General features: G+C 42.1%; 1 protein-coding gene across 1 annotated transcript; it reads left to right on the top strand.

The window, feature by feature from the left end:
* The first annotated feature begins 3,854 nt into the window (after nucleotides 1–3,854).
* Nucleotides 3,855–16,465, top strand: LOC141131759 (tubulin alpha chain-like). The gene is made up of 3 exons (XM_073619407.1): nucleotides 3,855–4,288; nucleotides 6,674–6,822; nucleotides 15,416–16,465. Exons 1-3 carry the CDS (start codon nucleotides 4,033–4,035, stop codon nucleotides 16,385–16,387), a joined length of 1,377 nt encoding a protein of 458 aa, XP_073475508.1. The 5' UTR covers nucleotides 3,855–4,032; the 3' UTR covers nucleotides 16,388–16,465.
* Nucleotides 16,466–17,087: the final 622 nt, after the last annotated feature.

Below are 17,087 nucleotides of genomic sequence, written 5' to 3'. Positions count from 1 at the left end.
TTTTTATGGTTTTTATGAGTTAGGCTCGGTTCACATATATGCGAATTGGATGCATTTTTAATCACATCCAATTTGCATAACATGTCAGACTGGAGCCGATTCACTCATGTGCGGGGTGCCACAGTGCGGTTTTAAAAAGGGTCCTGTGCGTTTTTGGGTCCGGTTCAGGTGCAATTTCTGGTAAAAATTCACATCTGAATCGCACCTGAACTGGTGAACAGAAACACACCGGACTGCCACACTGAAACTGCGGCCGAATATGTGTGAACCCAGCCTAAACCTCAGCAGTGCTATTCACATTTGTGAATTCCTTTGTCAGGCTGGGTTCACACTAGCTGTTGCCGCAGTTCACAGCAGGGGGATCCGGTGTGTCCCTGTTCTCCGTTTCAGGTGCGAACCAGGTCCAAATTTTTGCCTGAATTCGGATCTGAAACAGGGCCAAAGACACACAGAACCCTTTTCCAGTGCGCTCAGCGGTGGCCCTGGAGGTGTGTGATTCCATTGAGAGCCAGTCACACTCTCCTGTCATGCAAATTGGATGCGGGGAAACCCATATCCAATTCGCATAAGTGTGACATGTCAAATCGCATGCTAAATTGGCAGCTATTGCCGGAAATGGCACCGTCCGAATTAGTGCGACGCCAACTTTGCAGTGCCGCAACGATTCCCAAAAGTAGTTTTTGTACTACTTTTGGCGACTTCGGGTGCGATTTCAATAGACATCTGTGCACGAACCTGCACAGATGCCTCCGAAATCACCCCCGAAGTCGGACTGACATGCGGGTATGAAATCATGCGAGCTCAGCTGAACTCACACAAATTCGCAGCAGTGTGGACCTAGGCTTAAAAAAGAGCATTCCTCCTTTTTTCAGGAATAAGGACAGATTTTGGTACTGACATCTCAACCACTCTCCACTAGTAACTGAAATATCACCATTGGGCAGCATGGTGGATAGGTGCTTAGAGCTCTTGTAGGTCTGGGGACCTATGTTTAATACCTACCAACGCACTGTTTGCAAGAAGTTTGTATGTTCTACCCACCTTTGATGCGTTCCCCCCCAAGTGCTCTTCTTTGCTCTTGAAATAAAATAAAAAAATATTGCTTAGTATGTCAGTATGGTAGGGACATTATATACTGCAAGTTCCTTTGAGGTCAGGAACTGATGTGGATTGTATAGTTTAATGTCTTCTTGACTGTGGAAGAATTATCTATGATACATTTTTGCCTAGGACCAATTCATTAAATAATCCAACTGGATTAAGTAGCTAAAAAATTACCCCCTACAAATCAGATTCCTCATTTCCCATCAAATGAATGATGAAGGCTGCTAGGATGTTCTGAGCATTGGTTCTACTCTTGCAGCAGTTCAATAAACACTTATATAAACCCACAATTATATCTTCTGATTTGTAGGAATCAATTTAGGCTCCCATAGGTCTTTACAGGTCTTTTTTTTTTTTTTTTTTTTACCACCAGTAATAAAGGGGTTAAAGCTTCCTTTCCATCTCCCCCCTAATTTTACCAGAGACTATACCTCCTCTCAGGTGGCATAGCAAGGCTACTTAATAAATGGTGGAGAGCAGAGAACACCTGCTTTGTGCTCTATAGCTAAACCATTGTGCGCAGTTCCCAGAAGCCAACCATGGTAAGTACTTGACTTTCTAAATTACTTTATGTAGGCCACTAGCATTTGTGGAAGACTATGTTGTCTATGATTAGGGTTTTTAGTATTAAAATCCATATTTTAAATGATTCTAAAGCAAGTGAGTTTTATTCTATGATGTTTATACAATGGGTTGATTGCTGACTTGCACTATTACCTCATTATGTCAAGGGGGGGGGGGATGAGAAAGAATTAATATACTAGGACATGCAGGTATGAAGCTGATAGCATGAGAATATCATGTGTGACCCTTGCCCAGGGCTGTATATAGATATTAGGGGTGGTTGGGTGATCAGAAAATTTTTTTCCTTATTTGCTGTATGCTTGGCCTGAGTCTGGATCTGAACTATTCAACCTGGTAGTTAGAAACCTTCAAATCCTTCACCTGTGTAGACCAACACATTTTGGTGTCCTGAATGTTAGACCTGTCCCTGGGTAATCTGATGTGCTAATTTAAAAAAAAAAAAGCCTTTTTTTTTTTTTTTGCGACACAGCGTAAATTATTATTATACAGGATTATATAGTGCCTAAAATTTGCACAGAGTTTTACAACATGAGGGTGTACAGTACAGTTTGAACACCGTTCAATACAGGAGGAATCAGAGGGCACTGCTCGTTAGAGCTTACAATCTAAATGCCATACCACTCCACTCTGGTCTCCCATCAAAAATTCTGGTTTAAATATAGGACAACACATCGAGATGATGCAGGCAGCACCACCATGAAGTAGTCCTAACCTCTACAGTGATTAATCTGCAAAAAATGAAATATGAGTGAGCACACACACACACACCTATAATATAGTTATAACAAACACTCTCTTACTACATCTCCTAACTTGTATGCAAAAACACAAGCTAGGTAACAGAAGAACAAGCTGATAAGTAAGATCTTTTCAAAATTGATAAATGACCATATCTAGGAAACTAGAGCTGACGCCGTCTAGCCCATGCAATTTTCTGAATCCGCACTCCAAATAACCCCAAGAACAGATCTAAAAAGCAAGGCACCAACAAAAAAGGGTGTGTTATTTATTCCCATTAAAAAAAAAGGGGAGAGAGAGAGAGAGAGAGAGAGAGAGAGAGAGAGAGAGAGAGAGAGAGAGAGAGAGAGAGAGAGAGAGAGAGAGAGAGGAGAGAGAGAGAGAGAGAGAGAGAGAGAGAGAGAGAGAGAGAGAGGAGAGAGAGAGAGAGGAGAGAGAGAGAGAGAGAGAGAGAGAGAGAGAGAGAGAGGAGAGAGAGAGAGAGAGAGAGAGGAGAGAGAGAGAGAGAGAGAGAGAGAGAGAGATAGATGCTGCCGCCAAAAGGAAAGGCCTCTAGGAGAGTCTTGTGTGCATGAGGCCTAAAAATGTGTACTTTGTGTAGGTTACTCTAAACCATTTGGTTCTTAATTCCTGTCCCCAGGATCCACTAACAGGCCAGATTTTAAGTATTGCCTTGGGGAGATGCAGACTAGATTACGACAATCACTAGCAGCAAATTATATCACCTGTGATATATTTCAGTTATCTTGCAAACCTGGCCTGTTAGTGGGTTCTGAGTACAGGAGTTTTCTACAAATGTTTAGGCACGTTTACAGGCATCAAGCACTTGGGCATTAATTTTGTTGGCCAGAATAAATCTAAGTTTTTTTTTTTTTTTTTTTCCCCATTTCTAAACGTGCCTAGCGCTTGGGCACATTTAGCAGCTTTTGTTAGCGCTACACTAAGTGTGTTTTTTTTTTTTTGTTTTTTTTTTTTTTTTTTCTGCCCAAACACTACTGCTCCTGGACACTGGCAGTGTTTTTTTTTCCTAAAAGCCCCTGCCAATAAACGCTGTAAAAGCCTATGTGTGTATGGTCACGTAGGCTAACATGCAGGAGAGCTTAGTGGCAGGGGGAAGAAAAACACCGGACACGTCTAGGAGGAGCTGTAAAAACGTCCAATGTGCATGAGGCCTAATGCTTGGTTTCTTGGTTCTGCTCTAGAAGGTGAATAATCCTTTCCACTTGAATCATTCTTGATTTGCGTATCTGAAATATGTACTTGTCAATTTGCTGTAATCCAGTAAATGGGAAGAGGAGGCATAACTCCTATTGCATTAGCATTGATGTGAATCCAAAACAAAAACTGGAGCGTTTGCAGGATGTATACATTGCACTGGCCTGGAATAAGAGTAGGTAGACCACAGAAGTTGAACTCTCAGCAACCTGGGATGCTCACCTTGGGTGCCAGAGGACTCTGCAATGCTCTTGGCAGTGTTCTTATGTCCTCTTTATCCATTCTCAGTTACTAGGAAATATGGTTTCTTTCTCTTTGTCTGCTAAACTGTAATGTCATCTGCAGATTGTTTTTTAGAAACTGGATATAGGATTAAGACCTTATCTAGACATGACTGAAAGCTGTTCTCTATTGCAGAGGGAATGTTTATCTATCCATGTTGGCCAGGCTGGAGTTCAAATGGGAAGCGCTTGCTGGGAACTTTATTGCTTAGAGCATGCAATTCAACCAGATGGCACAATACCAAATGACAAGACGATGGAAAGTGCTGATTCATCTTCTTCATTTTCCACCTTCTTCAGTGAGACTGGGAAAGGAAAGTATGTTCCAAGATGTGTTTTCGTTGACTTGGAGCCAACTGTTATCGGTACAGTAATTCTTAAGCTTATTTAAACAATGAAAGCATTAAAAAAAAAAAAAAAAAAAAAATTGTAGGTTGGAGTAGGGTTGCCCCTTATTTTACAGGTCCTGCTGTTTTATTTGTATAACCCATTGGCCAAAAAATAAATAATAATCTGCAGTGCTGTGGGGGAGCCCTGACATAGTTGGTCTGTGAGAGCACATACTTTTGCCTTTAATTACTATTGGCTGCTGAGACGCTCTTATTGATGTAGGAGGTGAACAGTACTTGGACTGTACTTCTCCCATCTTCTGCGTACATTCCAGATTTGAGATCTCAAGGCCATAAAGGGGGGCTAATCTGGGACAATACAGTGATGAGGGTTTTTCATTAAGGCCTGTTTCATTCGGGCTTCAGCTTGTATAGCAACACTTGCATTTGGAGAGCTTTCAGCAAGCTTTGTTGAAGCGTTTAACCACTTCAATACCAGGCACTTAGACACCTTCCCGCCCAGGCCAGCTTTCAGCACTGTCGAAATTTGAATGACAATTGCGCGGTCATGCTACACTGTACCAAAACAATTTTTTTTTTTTTTTTTTTTTTTTTTTAATCATTTTGTTCCCACAAATAGAGCTTTCTTTTGGTGGTATTTGATCACCTCTGCGGTTTTTATTTTTTGCGCAACAAATAAAAAAAGACCGACAATTTCGAAAAAAAAAATTTTTCTTTTGTTTCTGTTAATTTTTTGTAAATAAGTACATTTTCTTCTTCACTGACGGGCACTGGTATGCGGCACTGACGGGCGGGACTGGTATGCGGCACATTGGCTCCCCTGACTTTCACTCAAAATCAGTCAGCCAATCAGGGGAGAGTGGGGATGGGGCTGGGTTGGGGCTCTGTGTCTTAATGGAGAGCTGTGACTCGGCTCCAGTGCCCCCCATAGGAAGCTGCTGACTGTGGAGGCACTCAATGAAAGGGAGGGGCCAGGTGCAGCAAAGAGGAACCCGAGAAGGAGGATCCGGGCTTGTCTGTGCAAAACCAACTGCACAGAGGAGGTAAGTATAACTAATATTTTTGTTTTTTGTTAAACAAGACTTTACCATCACTGTAAATTTCTGAAGCCTGCTAGCAGCTTGTTTAAGGTAATCGGCACTTCATTAGTATCAGTGTTTATTTACTAACTGGAGCTAAATGGATCTTTAAACGTTTCAACAAAGCTTGCTTAAAGCTCTGCAAACGCTTGGTCAAAACATGCTATTTACACTGCTCTTAGGCTGGGTTCACGCTGCTGTATGGTCCGGTGTGGCTCTGTTCAACGCTTCAGGTCTGATTTCGGTCCAAATTTTTGGCTGAATTCTGACCTGAAATGGACCAGAAGACACACAGGACTCCTGTGCAATTCACTCCGCAGGCACCCCGGAGATGTGTGAACTGGCTCCATAGAGAGACTGTCAGTCTCCTGACATGCAAATTGGATGCGGAGAAATGGCATCCAATTAGCATTAGTGTGAACCCAGCCTTACACAAGCTGAAGCCTGTGTGAAACGGCCTGTGACCGCTCCCCCAGTTCTTCTAACCCCTGACCACACAAGATGTTTACGGCAGCAGGGGTGGGTGGGGAACATATATGAAGGAAGATTTCACCTAACCAAAGAGGCATCAGCACAAGGGACACATTACATGGACTGTAAAATTTGTCCCTTGTACTGATTTTTGTTTATTTTGACTGCATTTTAAAACCAGAACATCTGCTACTCAACTCCCCAACCTGTTTGCGCTATTGGGCCTAATGCACGCTGGACTTGATAAAAATTCCAATATCACTGCGTTAACATTTAAAAAAATTTTTTTTTTTTTGGCAAGAAAACACAAGCTATAGGATCACACATACTCACACGCCGGCTAGCCATGCTTGCTGGCATTTGATTATTTTTACAGCTCAAAACCCACTAGTTCTGGAGTTTTTCCAGCCAAAAAAAGCTGATAAAAGCCTGTGTGCATGGACACCTAGGATCACAAGCTTGGGCGTTTACTGGCTGTAGAACAAAAGCCAAAAACAGCTGCTGTAAACTTCCAGTGTGCATGAGGCCTTGGCAGCACCAAATTGCGAAGTTCCTCTTTATTCTACCCCTACTGTAACCTTTGAGGTTTTCTTGTTTAACTCTGTCTTTACCCCTCCCTCTTTAGGCCTCAGTGCCTAAAACCTTTTTGTATGACTGCACTAAAATGCAATGAAGTATGATTGGCTCGCAGTGGTGGAGCAGGCTTACTCATCCCCTTTTTTGTAAAAGGGGATTGTGGAGAGCAGATAAAAATATACAAGAAAAGTTTGCAATTGTAAAACTTGTTTTGCTGAAAATGAAGGGCTGTTGCAAACTGGCGTGCCAATATTTGTATGCCTAATTTTTCCAGATGAAGTTCGATCCGGAGCGTACAGACAGCTGTTCCATCCAGAGCAACTTATATCAGGCAAAGAAGATTCTGCAAATAATTATGCTCGTGGGCACTACACAGTTGGCAAGGAGTTAATAGAGCAAACACTTGATAGGATACGAAAACTGGCAAGTATATTTTACTACTATTCAGAAAATTGGTGGTTTTGTTCTAAGACATTACATCTCCATTACATTCTCCCTGATACCTTTTTAATCCAAGAGTTTCTAAACCCTGGCCTGCATCCTCAATAAGTTCTATGGAAAAGATGGATCTGCCTTCCGCTACGCAAATTTGTTGGCAATTTTGAGCTTTCTGCACTGTAACTTGGCATCTCCAATTGTGTGTAGTGGCCGTTAGGCGGTTCTGCCCCTCTTAAGTGTAGTAATCATGTTTAATGATTTAAAAGTATAATCTATATATTTAATTCAACTGAGGAAATTTTTCTTTAGTGGCAATCCCTTCTAGGGGCACTTTATTCTATATTTATAATGTTGATTGATTTTTTTTTTTTTTTTTGTGTATTTTATAAAGCATTTGCGGAGCTTTCTGCAAGTTTTGGAGCCTTTTAATGTCCAACTTCGGGTTTGCTATGACTATTGTTAACAAGTGAATGGGGTGACTGCATTCCCCTGCAACAAAGTTCAATGCACACTGTTGCGGTATGGTGGCACAGCATTTAGGGGGTTACAGCAAGCAGTGAGGTGTGATATTGCCTGTTAAAACTCCTCTGAAAAGGGGGCCAGAGTGTAAATGGCTTTTCAGTGAAGCAGCAGTACCTACTGTAAGTATGAACAAGAGAATGGCCCTCAAATCATTTGGACTGTGGCCCACCGGAGAGAATATTCTGTGGGCCCCCCCCCAAAATCATTGATATTGATGAGATAGTGACAGAAGGAAAAGGCTAACTAGTGGTGTCAGTGGAATGGTGGTCACCCAGGAGAGAAGCCCCCACATCATTGGTGTCAGTGGGATGGTGGTCCTCTGCATGATCACCAGCATGATCACGGGAAGTGTCCAGCCAGGTGCTATATATGCTATCTGTTAACACTGATCTTATCACTCTGTTGGGATAGCCTGTGCAGGCCAGCATTAATGTCCCCCCCCCCCCCCCCCCCCCAAGGGGCCCAGGGAGCTTTACTTTCTGGCAGCTGCAGCTCATGGTCATGGAATCAAAACTGCCTGCACCCAACATAAAAAGCTTCCTATCTGCCTTGGGCCCCCTGTTGAAGTGCTGGGGCTTGTACAAGAGGGTCAGCACCACCCCCTTATGCTTCCATTAATGTGGGGAATGGTGTTGGCTGGGCACAGTGTCATGGAGTGTCTCAGCCTTGATGCTGCAGCACAGCGTGTGCCTGCCTGGCAAATTAAAGGAGCCCAGTGCTGACACTTGGCTCCAGGATTCACCTCAAACTCACGGGATGCCAGGATTTACTTGAAATGTCAGGAAGATCCAAGCAAATCTGTGATGGTTGAGATGTATGGAACTATATCCTTTAAAAACGGTGCCCCCAGCAGGTGCATCAGTTAGTATGCAGAATTGGCCACATACAGTGCTGTGTTCTTGCAGGGGATGGGAACTTCCTGTGTCCGAACAAAACTGAGTCAGGCTGAGTGCTGCCTTGTATTTTTATGAATGAATACAAGGCTTCTCTTGACTGGCTGGGGTGGAGAGGCCAATTGGTATTGGTTGGGGGGGAATTGACAGTAAAAACATGGGGGGGGATGGATGGATAGATAGATTCAGTGAAGTGAACATCCTTTGGTTTCATCCCTGTGTATCATCTAATCTCCCTACATAAGTTTTTACATGCATATCTGCTTTATATACTGTTTAGAAAGTGCACATCATGTTAGATTATCTCTTCTTGGTTAGCACTGCAGTGAAGCCTGGGCATACAGCCAAGACGACTGATTGGCGGAAAGGCGTGCGTGTGCACCCCCCCCCCCTCTCCTCATAGGTAGAGACTTTCAGCTCTGTCCGTTGAGTTGTTCAGGGCTCTGGTAATCCATTTATAGCATCCTCCCCAACACAAAATTCAGGCTGCTTTTATCGCATGTGATGGAGAATTTGTCAGGAGTTATCAGACTGATAACATAAGAATGGGGCAGGAGAAAGCTACAGGACATAGTGCTGTGAAGAGAGATAACAAAACATTGCAGATATGTGCCCAGCTCAAATTTCACAAATCTGGTTTTCATCCACTTTAACCCCTTCCCAACTAGCAGCTGCAGTTGTACTGTGGCAGGTTGGCTCCTCTGAGCAAAACTACGTAACTGTACGTCGGTTCACATTTTGACCACTAGGAGGCGCACGCCCATGGTGCCACGCTGGAGCCGATGTGGGTGCAATGACAGCCGGGCACCCGCGATCGCTTGTGACAGAGCGAGAACTGAAATCTGTGTGTAAACACACAGATCCCAGTCCTCTCTCGAGATGAGAGAGATTGTGTTCATACCAAGTATGAACAACGATTTCTCTCCTCTCTTAGTCAGGTGATCGCCTCCTAGTGTTAACCCTTTCAATGACAGTGACATTTACACAGTAATCGGTGCATTTTTATAGCACTGATCACTGTATAATTGTCAATGATCCCAAAAATGTGTCAAGTGTCCAATTTGTCCGCCGCAATATCGCAGTCCCGATAAAAATGGCAGATCACTGCCATTACTAGTAAAAAAAAAAAAATAAATAAATAAAAATGCCATAAATCTATTCCCTATTTTGTAGACGCTATAACTTTTGCGCAAACCAATCATAATATGCTTATTGCGATATTTTTTTGGGGAAAAAAATGTAGAATACATATCGGCCTAAACTGAGAATTTCTTTTTTTTTTCTCTCAAAATTGTCGCTTTTTTTTTTTTTTTTGTTTATAGCGCAAAAATAAAAATCGCAGAGGTGATCAAATGCCACCAAAAAGCTCTATTTTGAGGGAAAAAAGACATTAATTTTGTTTGTTTTGTCGCACGACCACACAATTATCAGTTAAAGCAACGCAGTGCCATATTGCAAAAAATGGCCTGGTCATTGAGCAGCCAAATCTTCCTGGACTGAAGTGGTTAAGCTGCAAAGGAATTTTGGTGTGTGTGTTTTTTGTTTTTTGTTGTAACTCGTTATCGAAATTTGCTATTTCTAATAAAGTCAGAATCCGAAAAATTCTAAAGAAAATCCAAAGTAACCAAAGGTATTGGAATTTCCTTTCAAATTTGGCTGTTAGTGAATGTTACGGATTTATCCAAAATAACGAATGCCGCATCGAAACGATGTGGCATTTGTTAGTTCGGATAATTCTTTGGATAAATTCATATTCATTACATTCACAAGCAGCTAAATTTGAAAGGAAAATCCAATACCTATTTAATAGTAATAGTTATTTAGTTATTTTAGACTTTTTTTGGATTTCGGAAAAATTCGCTAAACAAGTTTTCGTTCGAAAACCAATTTGGGACGAAACTAATTGCACATGTCTAGTCTATAACCCTAGTCTGGCTAAGGGTCAGACCTTGTATTCATGCTAGTTCTAGGATGCTAGGGGGAGTTTATACCTTTCACTACTGGCAAATAGATTATGTAATATGTGGTCAGACAGCACAACATTATTTATTCTTATTATTTCAGAAGATTGGCTATATTCCTTTCAATGTGAAGCCATTATTCGGGAGATTACTTCTGCACTCTTGGGTTGGATGAAATTTAATTTCTGATTCATTCATTATGATTTGGAGATTGATAGATCCACCTCCATCTAACCCAAACACAATATATAGGAATGCTTATTTCACTTTTATACCTTACTGTATTGACTGCAACATGTTTCCATTTCATATGTAGTGCATTTTTTTAATAATGAAAAATATTAATGCATCATAACAAAACGGCACAAAATAAACTTTAATCCATTATTTTGGATGCTTCAAACATTAACAAAAGACCCAAACTATCACATCATGCCATCCAAACGAATACAAATTTGTTGTTGGGTCCTAATTTATTTCGACTTCATTTAAATTTGTTAGTATTGTAATTCGGATACATCAGAATAACGAAAAAGTTTGTCTAAATTTTGATTCGAAATTCAAATCTTGTATGTTTTTACTGATCGCACTGGTGTGAACTAAGACCATTGGAATACATGGTAATTGCTGTACATGTTCACCACTTCAGCCCCGGAAGGTTTTCCCCCTTAATGATTATTAGATAATCACCTGAATGACCAACATACAGGGATATACAATGTAATACGGACACATAATCACACAAATAGGTTGGACTTGTGTCTTTTTTCAACCTCACGTAACTATGTAACTATGACCCGGCCATTTTTTGCAATACGGCACTACGTCGTTTTAACTGACAATTGCATGGTCGTGCAACGCTGTACCCAAACCAAAATTTTTATTTTTGGCGCTATAAATAGACCGAAATTTTGAAAACACTTTTTACTTTTTGCTATAATATACCAAAAAAAAACCAAATTTCTTCTTCAGTTTAGGCCAATATGTATTCTACGCATTTTTGGTAAAAGAGAGAAAAAAAAGTTGTACTTTCTACAAAATGGGGGGGGGGGGGGGGGGGGGGGGGCTTGGGGGTGTTATATTTATGGCTTTTTTTTTTTTTTTTTTTTTTTTTTTTCTTTAGGACTGGCAGTGCGGACCAGTGACATTTATACAGCCATCAGTGCTATAAAAATGCATTGAATACTGTATAAATGACACTGGCAAGGAAGGGGTTAGGTGTGTTCCCTGGGGGGATGGGACTGACTGAGGTACAGAGAGCTTGCTGTTCCTAATCACTAGGAACAGACTATCACTCTTTACTTCCCTGTCAGAATAGAGATCTGTTTACATTGACAGATCCCTGTTCTGGCTCTCTGTGTAGCGATCACGGGTGGCCTGCGGACATCGCGGCCACCTGCCATGTACATTAGCTTCCCTGCCGTGTGCACACCCGCTATAGCTCTAAAGGAGCCGACGTACAGATACGGCGATTTCGTGGGAACGAGCCTACTTACCACAGTATGACGGCGGCTGGTCGGCAAACTGTTAAAATGCACTGGAAAGCATCTGCTGTTAAACAGATTTAATAAATCATACCTCTAAATGCAAGAAAGTTGTTTACACTTCCCAGATGACTGAATTTTTAAAAAACCTAAACGAAGGTGTGCTCGTGTGAATTCACAAGGAGCACCAGTCGCAACGTAAGAATGCATAGCCACAGTGACCTCCCCTTCCTTCCCTCACTTTGTACAATACACAAACTTTTAACTGTTGCCAGGACCTTATTAATTCATTGATCGGACACGCACAGACCCTTTCCATTAACCAATTCCCATTCCCATCTGGAAACCCTAATAACGCCACCCTCGTAAGCTTGAGTGACTGGAGTTCTAGACACTTGCAACTCTTCCCCCAATCATAAATTCTTTAGCAATATACCTCACTTAAAGACTGGTTAGCAGCCAAAACTAACACTTCAGCATATTTCATAACTCATGAAATAATGGCACATCCAGAATATGGACATTTTACCTCCCGTAGCTTGTAGTGTGTTGTGTTGTGTTATCAAGCAACTTAAGACCTGTCACGTTATGAGAGCCAATTTACCACCTCGCTCATTGACTGATCTGCTGAAACAGGACATTGCAAGTATTCTAATTTTCAACTCCTTTTTTTTCTCTCTGTTCCCGGAATCCCTGTCTCTTGAGCGCTATAGTCGTATAAATCTCTGAACTGGTCTGTGGTGACAGCGTGTGTTACAGAAGTTTATTCTAAAATTATAGTTTTATTGCTAATCTTGTGGAAGTTTCGACTCTTCAAAAAGTCGGTGGTGGCATTTTTAGAGTTAACTGACCCAGTAACAATGTCTCTCAGGCTGCTGACACCTAGATTGTGGTCCGCAAGCTGGAAAATCTGGGTGCAGCTGAGAGTGGCATTGTTATGTAAGTGGCAGCGTGGTGTGAGATTGGCCAGTCCTTTGGCACGCGTTGGTGAGAAGGGCAGCAGTCTGATGCCGCATTTGCCACAACAGCAACTGCTGCTCTCCATGCACAGGGTAACTGGCCTTAGTTGCCCCCCTCCTGTGGTTTTCTGCTGGCAGCTTGTAATAAGTGGACCTTCTGGGTTCTTCCATAGTTCTGATGTAAAGCACACTAATAATGGCACAGCTACATTTGATCCTAATATCAGTTTACAAATGTATAACTCCTGAACTTTTTGAAATGAGAATAAGGAACACCTATTAGCAAGAATATGTAGGCATAGTACACGCCCCTTATAAGGATTGTACAAACAAATTGGTTAAACCCACAAGTGCTTTTAGAAATTGGATGAAAGCTTTAGCATTGTGAAATACTTTTTGATAAGTAGTGCAACCTATATGGAACTATATACCATATCTCACAAAAGTGAGTATACCCCCTCACATTTTTGTAAATATTTTCTTTTCACGTGACAACATTGAAGAAATGACTTTGTTACAATGTAGTGAGTGTACAGCTTGTATAACAGTGTAAATTTGCTGTCCCCTCAAAATAAAACACAGCCATTAAAGTGATTTGTAAAGCTTAATTTTAAAAAAATAAATAAATAAAAACATGTCATACTTTCCTCCACTGTGCAGTTCGTTTTGCACAGAGTGGTCCCGATCACTGTCTTTTGGGGTCCCTCGGTGGCTTTATCGGCTCCTCCCAGCATTGTATAACCCCCTAGTAGAAGCGCTCTCCCGATGGGTACCTTGCAGGCGCGCTCCCGAGTCCAGCATTTGCATCCATAGACGTAGAATGTAGGACTCTGCCCGTGTCATTTGATTGAGCCAATGGCTGCACTGTTATCAATCTATCCAATCAAGAGCCGAGAACCCCGGACAGAGGAAAAGCGTGTCTCCACCATGGTAATTACAGGGCTCAGGTGAGTAAATCGGGGGGGGGGCTAGGGGGCTGGCCACTGTCAGAAGTTTTTTCACCTTAACGCATAGGATGCATTAAGGTGAAAAAACACATCCCCCTTTAACATCTAAACTGCTGGAAACAAAGCTGATTACACCCTTATTTGAAAATGTCCAAATTGGGCTCTGGACTTGTGTGTTACAAGGTCTTGGGTGTGAATGGGGGAGCAGGTGTGTTAAATTTGGCTCTCTCGCTCTCTCCCTGCCACCTCGTGGCAAAGAACTCTGAGGAGCTTAAAAAAAAATGGAATTGTTGCTCTACATAAAGATGGCCTAGGCCAGGGATATGCAATTAGCGGACCTCCAGCTGTTGCAGAACTACAAGTCCCATGAGGCATAGCAAGACTCTGACAGCCACAAGCATGACACCCAGAGGCATGATGGGACTTGTAGTTTTGCCACAGCTGGAGATCCGCTAATTGCATATCCCTGGCCTAGGCTATAAGAAGATTGCCAAGACCTTGAAACTGAGCTGCAGCATGGTGACAAGATCATATAGCGATTTAACAGGACAGGTTCCACTCAGAACAGGCCTCGCCATGGTCGACCAAAGAAGTTGAGTGCACATGCTCAGCATCATATCCAGAGGTTGTTTTTGGGAAATAGGCATGAGTGCTGCCAGCATTGCTGCAGAGGTTGAAGGGGTGGGGGGTCAACCTGTCAGTGCTTAGATCATTCACTGCATCAAATTGGTCTGCATGGCTGTCGTCCCAGAAGGAAGCCTCTTCTAAAGATGATGTACCTGAAAGCCAGCAAACAGTTTGGTGAAGACAAGCAGACTAAAAGCATGGATTACTGGAACCATGTCCTGTGGTCTGAGACCAAGATAAACTTTGGTTTAGATGGTATGTGGCGGCAACCAAGTGAGGAGTACAAAGACAAGTGTGTCTTGCCTACAGTCAAGCATGGTGGTGGGAGTGTTGTTGTCTGGGGCTGCATGAGTGCTGCTGGCACTGGGGAGCTACAGTTCATTGAGGGAACCATGAATGCCAACATGTACTGTGACATACTGAAGCAGAGCATGATCCCCCCCCCCCCCCCCCTCCCTTCAGAGACTGGGCAGCAGGGAAGTATTCCAACATGATGACCACTGTCTTGCTAAAGAAGCTGAGGGTAAAGGTGATGGCCTGGCCAAGTGTGTCTCCAGACTTCAACCCTATTAAGCATTTGTGGGGCATTTTCAAACTGAAGGTGGAGGAGCACAAGGTCTCTAATGTCCACCAGCCTTGTGATGTCCTCATGGAGGAGTGGAGGAGGACTCTAGTGGCAACCAGTAAAGCTCTGAACTCCATGCCCAAGAGGGTTAAGGCAGTGCTGGAAAAAAATGGTGGCCACACAATATTGACACTTTGGGACCAATTTGGAAATTTTCACTTAGGGATGTACTCACTTTTGTGGCCAGCAGTTTAGACCTCATTTGCCGTGAGACAGCAAATTTACACTGTTATACAAGCTGTACACTCAGTACTTTACGTTGTAGCGAAGTGTCATTTCTTCAGTCTTGCATGAAAAGATATAATAAAATATTTACAAAAAATGAGGGGTGTACTCACTTTTGTGAGATACTGTAGATCAGACCAAAATGAGGGACAGATTGACTTTATTTCGAATGGGGGACTGTCCCTCCTAATCAGCGACAGTTGGGAGCTAAGCATTAGCATAGCATTTGTTGCACACAGTGGCTTTATACATCTTTGGTTATTGAGGAATATATTTTTGTGTCCAGAGTTCAGCTTTAAGATTCTACCAACAAACTGTTTTGCATTCTCTTCCAGTCTGAACAATGCTATGGACTTCAAGGATTTTTGGTCTTCCACAGTTTTGGAGGTGGCACAGGTTCTGGTTTCACTTCTCTATTAATGGAGCGTCTGTCGGTGGATTATGGAAAGAAATCGAAATTGGAGTTTTCAGTTTATCCTGCCCCAAAGATCTCTACTGCAGTGGTAGAACCATATAATTCTATTCTGACAACCCACACTACTCTGGAGCATTCAGACTGTGCGTTTATGGTAGACAATGAAGCCATCTATGATATTTGTAACTCAAATCTGAATATTGAGCGGCCCACTTATACTAACTTGAATAGATTAATTGCCCAGATTGTTTCTTCCATCACAGCCTCTTTGAGGTTTGATGGGGCATTGAATGTGGACTTGACGGAGTTCCAGACTAATTTGGTGCCTTATCCACGAATCCACTTCCCACTGGTCACCTATTCCCCCATAATATCAACAGAGCGGGCTTGCCATGAGCAATTATCTGTGCCAGAGATCACCAATGCTTGCTTTGAATTTTCAAATCAGATGGTGAAATGTGATCCTCGACGTGGTAAATATATGGCTTGCTGTCTGTTGTATAGAGGTGATGTGGTGCCAAAAGATGTTAATGCTGCAATAGCTGCAATTAAGAGCAGGAGATCTGTTCAGTTTGTAGACTGGTGTCCTACTGGATTTAAAGTAGGAATAAACTACCAGGCCCCTACTGCAGTCCCGGGAGGAGACCTGGCCAAAGTCCAACGTGCCGTCTGTATGCTGAGTAACACTACAGCCATTGCAGAGGCCTGGGCAAGGCTAGATCACAAGTTTGATCTCATGTATTCTAAGAGAGCATTTGTACACTGGTACGTGGGGGAGGGCATGGAGGAAGGAGAGTTCTCTGAAGCAAGGGAGGATTTGGCCGCTCTAGAAAAAGATTATGAAGAAGTGGGAACAGAATCTGGTGGAGATGAAGAGGAAGAAGAAAACTAATATAGTTTAGCTTAATTTCTAGGCACACACTCTTGTCTAAAGCTGGCCATACACCTATAGATTATCTGCAGATTTTCTATGGTTAGATGGAAAAAGTGCAACAGATTTCTCCATGTTCGCTAAACTGTGTGGATGGAAGAATCTCCCACTTTTTCCATCTAACCATAGAAAATCTGCAGCTAATCTATAGGTGTGTGGCCAGCTTAAGTGTTGAACTTGATGACTGCTGTTGTATTGTACAGTGACGAGTAAAACAAATCCAATGTAAATTATATTTGCTTAGTAGCAGCCACTGTCTTGCAATGGAATACTTGTTTTTTTTTTTTTTCCTGTGGCTTCTTTCATGGGGGCATGAGACCCCTAAAAATGTGTGATATATTGTATTTGGTTTTGTATTAATAAAAGCAATTAATTTGTGGTTTGTGTGGTGTGTTGGGTGTTTAGGAAAAAACAAAAGTATCAGCTGGTATGCAAGCTAATGCTAACTTAACATAAGTGAAACACTGGAGCAGCTATTGCTGACTATTTTTGAAAAAATGCTGATTCTCTGGTTTCAATGCTTTGACTGTCTAGGACAGTGATTTAAAGTCGGATGATTTTATGAACGGAAAATGGGCTGTTCACTCTAAGGAGAAAAATGTATATATAATATATTATATTATATTATATATTTTTTTCCTTTTTAAGCTGGCCATAGATG

The sequence above is a fragment of the Aquarana catesbeiana genome, linkage group LG03 (assembly GCF_042186555.1).
Source record: "Aquarana catesbeiana isolate 2022-GZ linkage group LG03, ASM4218655v1, whole genome shotgun sequence".
In the NCBI taxonomy this organism is placed as follows: Eukaryota; Metazoa; Chordata; class Amphibia; order Anura; family Ranidae; genus Aquarana; species Aquarana catesbeiana.
This window is presented reverse-complemented; position numbering and strand designations above follow the sequence as displayed.

Coding starts and splice junctions, on each gene's coding strand:
- LOC141131759 (XM_073619407.1), top strand. CDS start 4,033: ATGACTGAAAGCTGTTCTCTATTGCAGAGGGAATGTTTATCTATCCAT. Junction 4,289..6,673: donor CTTGGAGCCAACTGTTATCG/GTACAGTAATTC, acceptor TAATTTTTCCAG/ATGAAGTTCGATCCGGAGCG. Junction 6,823..15,415: donor TTGATAGGATACGAAAACTG/GCAAGTATATTT, acceptor ATTCTCTTCCAG/TCTGAACAATGCTATGGACT.